The sequence below is a fragment of the Primulina tabacum genome, chromosome 12 (genome assembly GCF_025594145.1).
Source record: "Primulina tabacum isolate GXHZ01 chromosome 12, ASM2559414v2, whole genome shotgun sequence".
NCBI lineage: Eukaryota > Viridiplantae > Streptophyta > Magnoliopsida > Lamiales > Gesneriaceae > Primulina > Primulina tabacum.
The window spans coordinates 7372162-7380310 of NC_134561.1; the positions used below are offsets into that span (position 1 = coordinate 7372162).

Here is an 8149-nt window from a genome sequence, read left to right on the forward strand (position 1 = left end):
CCACATCAAATCAATAAATAAGGCATATAGACATATATTCTCATTCCAATCCATCAAATCAATCCAACATATATCATATGAGACAGATACATGTCGTATGTTACTCGGTCGCAACATACCTCAATTCTTCGTTTCAATCGATTTAGCTTGAAGATATCAGTATAATAATCTATCTACATCAATAACACATTCATTTCAATCAATAACAACTGATATGGTTAGACATGAAGAAAAATATGGGCACGCCAACAGCCATTCTCAAAGATTTTCGAGAAACATACCGAGGAAAGTCGACTTTGACGTCAATGCGAGTAACAGCGCTGGGAGCAACAGTTTATCATGTATGGAACATGCGTAATCGAGTGATATTCGAAGCAGAAAAGCCACAAATCGAGGACATCATAAGGAAGATTAAGATTCACACTTACAGATGTATACCATGTGCTACTGATCTTTTTTCTTCACATTGATGTATACATGGTGGTGTACTGATTACTGATATTTGTATCTCCTGGGGATGCCCAGCGTATCTGTACTATTAACTTTTTACATATTTTAATGAATTTTTCATTAAAAAAAATAACAACTGACAAATAATTCTTCAATCTCAATCCAACGATTAAAATTTCCTAATTATAATAAATTGAGAATAATTCAAAATAACATCACTATAATCATCTATTCTTAGTTAAAATCATACACTATTCAAGGATCTTCAATTTCTGTATGATTCGACAATTTATCGGATTTATTTCGAAAATCGACGAATTTCAAACATCACCAAAAATATAAAATTTATACCTCAAATCTAAGACCTCGTGTCAACGATCCCAGAACTGAAGTCGGTTCGTCGATTGGATAAACCAATAAGTTGCAAGATCGAAAAGAAAATCGAAACTCTTATTTCTCTACTTTCTCCTCTTCTACTTTCGTGTCTCTTCTCTGAAATCACCTCCCCGCCTTTACTCTCTTTTGTTAGATTATTTTACACGTATATGACTTGGGTTGTGTAAGGAACAAATTGGAATCATCCTCCAATCAATAATAGGCACGTACTGGAAAATCACATTCCAATCATATCAAGTCTCGCGCAAGCGAAACATTACAGTAGATCTATATAGCAACTACTTAATATTCGTTATCGCTTCGCAAAAATTATTAACTCAAAAAGTTGTCATAAAATAACATTTTATCTTATTATAAACCATTTTAAACTTTTTTATATAACTTGTGTGGGATAAAATGTATTACAATTACTAGTATTATCTATATTGTATTTAATATTTGAGTCATAATAGATACAAAATAGTGTTTTGGCGTAATTTTTATTCTCCTCTTTACTTTTTAGCCTAACATTTCTTCTTTTTTCATGAAAATTTCAATTTATGACAAAAATATATAAAAACCTTAGTAAAAACAGAAAGTTTAAAATTTGTTAATTTTAGATTCAATTTTTTTAACAGGACAACTAAAAAAAATTGATTGGACATGCAATTTGATAAGTGACACCAAACTTTGACTTAGGACAAGAAACCAAAAATAAGAACTTACAGAACCAATTTTGCAAATTTCATGGACACATGGTATGCACGTAGAAAATTTTTTAGGTCACATAAGCGTCTTCTGGTGTCTACTGAGAAGTTCCGATAGTCTCCAATCGAAACAAAAAAATCCAAGTTGGTACGCCGCGAAAGACATTTTTCGCGTGCAACAATTATAGACCCTAAAGGATCAAAACAAAAAAAATCCAAATTGTCTTGTAAATCAAGAACTAACTTTATAAGTAATCTTACAGTGGACAAGTGTTTTTTTTAAAGCTGCAGCATTTACATTGAAAATAACACAATTTTGTATGTAAACCATTCTGCTCTCTATTTTTATTTTGAAAATAATACGTTTCGTATATATAAAATCTTTTATTCTCTCTAAAAAGAAATTCTCTCGTCTGTTTCCCATCAAAAGAAAATGCTCTATTTAGTTATTTCTCTGATTTCTGCCTTTATAAGTAATCTAAAGTTTCCTTGCAATTGAAGCAAAATAAAAGACAATGTTTTTGGTGTAAAAGCTGTCGTCTTTTTAAGTGTTGTGTATTCGGTATTTTCTTGTAGCGTTATAAGAAATCTGAAGTTTCCTTACATTTGAAGTAAGAATAAATTCCTGGCAAAATTAAATAAATAAAAAGCATGAAGCCAATGAAGAAATGATCCTATAGCTTCATTTGCTTATTTGTTTTTTTTTTCCCAATCATGATTTTCCAAAGAACCAAATATACTCTCATATTGCCAATATTTTCTATCTTCATCTTATCCTGGAGTATGTGTAGTGGTAATACACCACCACCATTATGTGTATACCCGCCTCCGATAGTCGCCCCAACTACGCCTCCTTCCCCGCTATTATCTCAGCCACCGCCTCATTACACGAAGCCACCCAAACACAGTGTCTGGTGTGTCGCTAAGCCAACGGTGCCACCATCGTTGCTTCAACTAGCTATGGACTATGCCTGCGGGTCTGGGGCAGATTGCGTGCCGATTCAGCGGAACGGGTTGTGCTACCAGCCGGATACGGTGCTGGCGCATGCTTCGTATGCTTTTAATAGTTACTGGCAGAGGACTAAGAGGGCTGGTGGCACTTGCAGCTTTGGAGGCTTGGCAATGCTTGTCACACTTGATCCAAGTAACATAATCTTGATACAGATATCCGTATATGATTTTTTTTTGGGGAAAATTTATTAAATTTAATCGACCTAATTATCAAGAAAATGACATTTTTAAAAAAAAATTTAGAAGTCTCCTACTTCGGAAAATTTCTTATAAGATAGCATCAAGGGTAAATTTTGTTAGATGGATTCCGACTCAACCTGGTCCGACGTATTAGAAATATTATTTTTTATGTCAAAAACATTACTTTAATTGCAATTATGGACTAGATCGACTCATTTTAAAAATATATATTGATAAGTGTGATCGTCGTCTCACTAAAGAGACTTGCTTCTTAGCTCTTTTTGAGTTCAAGTAATTTTGATAATATAAAATGCACTAATTTTAACAGTAATTTATAACACAATTCTTATTATTCATTACATATGTCGTAGTTTTTTTAAAAAATAATCTATTTGACTTCTTTTCATGTTATCACTTTTTAAGAAATTAAAATAGATACTTCGATAAAGTCATTGAAATAATCAAGTTTCAAGTGGGTTCGATTAATTCGATTTTCTGGAATATTTTATAAACCTTCATGATTTGGATCTCAATTTTTATTTTACAAAACATTTTATAAACCATCATTATTTGGATCTCCAAATACAAATTAAAATACCAACACTAACATGATTCTCATTGTTTATTGGTAAAAACTTGTGTGAGAGGGCCTCACGGATCGTATTTTGTGATACGGATCTCTTATTTGGGTCATCCATGAAAAATTTTACTTTTTATACTAAGAGTACTACTTTTTGTTGTGAATATCGGTAGGGTTGATCCGTCTCACACATAAATATTCGTGAGACCTACTCTTGTTTATTTTGGGAAAAAAACGATAGGAAGAACAAATTTGGAAATATAAAATATATTTCACAAAATATTTCCACATGTAATGATAGAAATAAATTTTAAAAAAAATAAATTTGAAACGTCACATATTTTTAAAATTTACAATTTAAAAATCCAATTGCATAAGAAGTTAGAAAAATTAACTAGAATAATTTTTTTATTCCACAAATCTAAATATCAATCTTATCTTCTTCAAAATTATTTGACAGAGAATCACAAAAATGAATATTTTAAAAAAAAATTATTTCATATTTTTATATAAACACACAGGGCGTCTTTTTATTCAATCATTCCTAATTATGATTTTTTTCTTTTTTTTTTACTTATTTCATTCTATGTGCATTGCAGGTTATGATCAGTGTCATTTCATCTATGATTATTCCTACCACAGATGATAGCCTTGTGCTCTCTTTTCTTCGAAAATGTGTGAATATTTTTAGGTTTCCATTGAAAGATTAGATTATATTCCTAAATTCAAATTGACATGATAAACAATGCGGGAGAAGATAGTTTTTGTTAGAGTAGGTGTTCAACAAGTCAACTTGTGGCTTTGGCTTTTATTGAGTCTAATGTAAAACGATCTTTATTTTAATAATATTTTATGGTTTTATTCAAGTATGACATTATGTTTTATATCTATACCTATGCAAGCTGCATAGATAAATTTCTTGATTATACAATAGGTACCACGAGGTTTTCCTCTCAACGTAAGATCATAAAACTCATTAGAAAGTGTACGTATATTCTAAACAGATTCCTAGTTGAATAAGCTGCCTAAAATAAAGATAAATCTCGCTTGAACTCGAGACTATGTAAACGTCATGTTTCATTAACAAGGGAATGAAGATATCCATTCATACAGGTGGGTGATCATATGATGATGCACTGAACAACATTCTCTCAGAATGTCCAAGTGGTTCTCACTTATTGAGTGGAATGGCCCACGATTATGGTTGTAGATTATTATTCCTTTGACGCGGGATAATGTAGGGGATATACTTACTAGCATGCACTTTGATCCATTTACCGATTCTATTGAGGGTCATCATGTGGCGAGGTTGGGTGTAATTTCTAAATACGTATGAGCAAATGCATGGTAGTCGGAGATTCACTGTTTGTCTAAGAGGGAAGACATCCTATGTGATCTGATGAGTTATGATTAATATAAATATATATATATATATATTTATTGAATGTTTTGTATAATATTTTATAGTTTAAAGTGTATTAAATATTTAATTTTTAAAATAACTTGTATAAAAAATATATATGTTGTATAATTTTATTATTTTTGATATTTTTACAGGTTTGGAAAAACAAGCACAACTTTGGATTGAAAAATGAGAATGAGATGATACTTAAACCTATATAAATTTGATTTCAATGTCCATAATATTGATGAAGATCTTGTGATAAAATTCTTCTCACAATTGAGGTTAAATTGAGCAACAAGTGAAAGTTGTACCAATGAAATTACAGTTTTACCAAACTTGAGTATTTTGACCATATCTGTCAAAATACTTGGTAAAAAAATATAAAATTTTAACACAATTCTGAAAGCTCAATTATGAACAACATTTGTTTTATGTGGAATAATCTAATCCGTTGGCAAGATTGTCAAAGATGGAGTGTAATATGCAATAAAAAATTGGGTCATTAATAAAGAAAAAATTGCATCAATTATATGTAAAAAATAATATTTTCTTTTCTTTTTTCTCCCCAAATTGGCATATAAATAGGAGTGTATTGTGATGAAAGAAATCATCCCTCATTTTATGAACTAAACTTTGAGTTCATAATTATCTCTCTTTATTTATTTACTTTAATAAAATTATCATATTTAGTATTTATTCCGAGTGGATCCTTTCATCTTGACTATTTATTTTGAACATATAAAAATCATCATCTAAAGATAAAATAATTAAAAACAAAAACAAAAATACATTATAGTGGACTTGTAATTACCTTAGCTTCCCTGTGGATATGACATTAGGACTTACTGAATTATACAACTTTGGACAACTTGCTCTTGGGAGTGCAACAATCAAAGTTGTTGCAAGTTAATAGTGCAATGAGTCTCTGATAAGAGCAAGAAATGTTCTTTAGGAAAATGTGTTTTCCTAGTTGCACATATATGCCAATATTAATACTCAAAGATAAATAACATCTTTATTGGTTTCATCTGTAACTCTCGATATAACAGTGGTTGCCGATTCGATCGAGATATATGTGTTGAAAGGACCGAAATTTAAGTGGTTCAACCTTTTATACCACAACCAGTTCTTAGAAGATTTTCAAGCTACAAAACAAACTGATGCATTAGGTTAATTAGTCCAAGCAAATCAGCATCACTTATCATATGTCGCGAGCATCCACTGTCTAGATACCAAATTGAATCTTTTGTTGATTTTCATGTCAGATGCAATCACACACAATGAATAATTAGGAAACTACATCTATTTGGGTCATAAACTGATTAGTCATTTAGGAACCCAAACTTGGAGAAGTCTAACTGACTTTCCAGTTGCTGTATTCCAGATAGTTTTTCCCAGCTTGTGTGTGTTTGATGTGTTGTGTGTGGATGAAACAATATGATTTTTAAAATTGTTCAACCGATTGTTCATCCGATATCTTTTCTAAACAGGCTTATAGTTATAATAATTGAAATAGTCACTCTTAAAATTCTGGTTTTTATAGCTGGACCGTTTAGGTGACCAGCTTCGCGAATCAGTTGAACTCGTAGAGCTATATCCAATTCCATACTTTTTCGCTTTGTTCTTGTTTTCAATCGGTTGCTCAATAGGTTTACTTTGTTCTGAGAGTTCATGTACCATAGTTGATTTTACAAAGTGAATATACTTCTCTTTGCACATATTCAACTTTGGCATAGTATCACTAGTAGAAGATTCATCTTTGCTACTAAAGCCTAAACCAGTTTTATCAGTAACCGATTTCTGTAAATCTTGCATCTCAGTCAGCGTGACTGATGACTTATTTCATGCTTGAATCAGACCAGTTTGTCTTGAATTCAAGTTCCAACTGCTGAATCATAGATTGGTTCTCAATCATTTCACCTTTCTGCTTAGCAATCTCTCTTTTTAGACTCAACAATTCAACTGATTCATTAGTTTCAGTTTTATTGTCTTGGGGATCAGTTTTCTTAGTTTTGTCCTTCTCAAATGAGAGAACAAGCTTGTGATACTCATTAACCATGTCATGCAATGTGGGGATGAGTTCTTCTTGTATAAAGTCAGTTGAACTGAAATCAAATACACGTTCACTGTTTGATTCTAGTTCTGTATCATTGGCCATTAAGCACTTTACTTCCTCTTCATCGCTAGAGCTGCTCAAGCTTTCATATTTTGATTTATCGCTATCAGTCTCTGCCAATTTGGACTTAGTTTCTTCAGCTAATAAGACTTCATGCTTCTTTTGAATGAACTTTTATCATTCTTATCTCTTCTTATGTGTTCAACTAACTTCTTTCACTTTTGAATTGAACGTCGACTATCTTTCTTAGTCTTAGGACAGTCAGCAATGAAATGTCCAGTTTTGCCACAGTTGTAGCAATAGTTTGGTTCTTCATTGGAGATGTTCTTGTGATATTGTCTTTGAAATGAACCTTGATTTCTTCGGAATAATCTTCCAAAATTTTTGACGAATAATGACATGGCGTCATTACTTAGCTGTTCTACAGATTTTTCAGTTGAACCTGGTGATTCAAGTTTCATGGCACAGAGAGCAGCTGTAACTGGAGGTGTTGAAGGTTCTACTTCTCTCGTCTGTAGTTCGAATTTATAGGCTTTAAGCTCGACAAATATGTCGTGTAATTCCACCTTGTTCAGATCTTTAGATTCTCTCATTCACATAGTTATAACATCCCATTCTTCGGGAAGACCACGACCAACTTTCAACGCAATTTCATTATTTGAATACACTTTCCCAAGTGCATTCAGTTCGTTGATGATGCTGCTGACTCGTTCATCGTATTCATTCACTGACTCTCCAGTCTTAATCTTGATATTATCAAATTTTTGTACAGCGACTGAGAGTTTGTTCTCCTTCGTTTGCTCGTTGTCTTCGCATAACTGAATCGGTTTTTCACAAATTTCTTTGGTTGTTTTACACATTTTGATTTTGCTGAATGTGATATTATCCAATATTTTATATAGAATATCATTTGCTACAATGTCCAAATTTGCTTTCCTCTTGTCTTCAGCAGCCCACTCTTCTCGTGGTTTTTCAATGCGATGAGGTGCTCTATCAGTTATGGCAATAGTTGTATTTGCTTTCAATTTCTTCATTGGTCCGTCAGTTATGATGTACCATATATCATCATCTTGTGCAGCTAAATGAACCTGCATTCTGATTTTCCAATCATCGAATTATTCTCCTGAGAACATATGAATTTCATTGAAAGAATATATGATGATCAGACGATGAATAGAAAGTATTCAGAAATAAGATTGAAAACTGCTTTGATACCACTTGTTAGAATCTGTTTGAAAGGTTTAAGTGTTTAGAGGGGGAGTTGAATAAACACTTCAAGATTTTCAACTCTTTTTCAATAAGGTGAATCAGTTTAGTGATAAACT

At 31.9% G+C, this 8149-nt stretch overlaps 1 protein-coding gene across 1 annotated transcript; it reads right to left on the reverse strand.

The window, feature by feature from the left end:
• Nucleotides 1-7417: 7417 nt before the first annotated feature.
• LOC142520185 (uncharacterized) lies at nt 7418-7858 on the reverse strand. The gene has a single exon (XM_075623187.1). It carries the CDS (start codon nt 7856-7858, stop codon nt 7418-7420), a length of 441 nt encoding a protein of 146 aa, XP_075479302.1.
• Between the last annotated feature and the right edge of the window lie 291 nt (nt 7859-8149).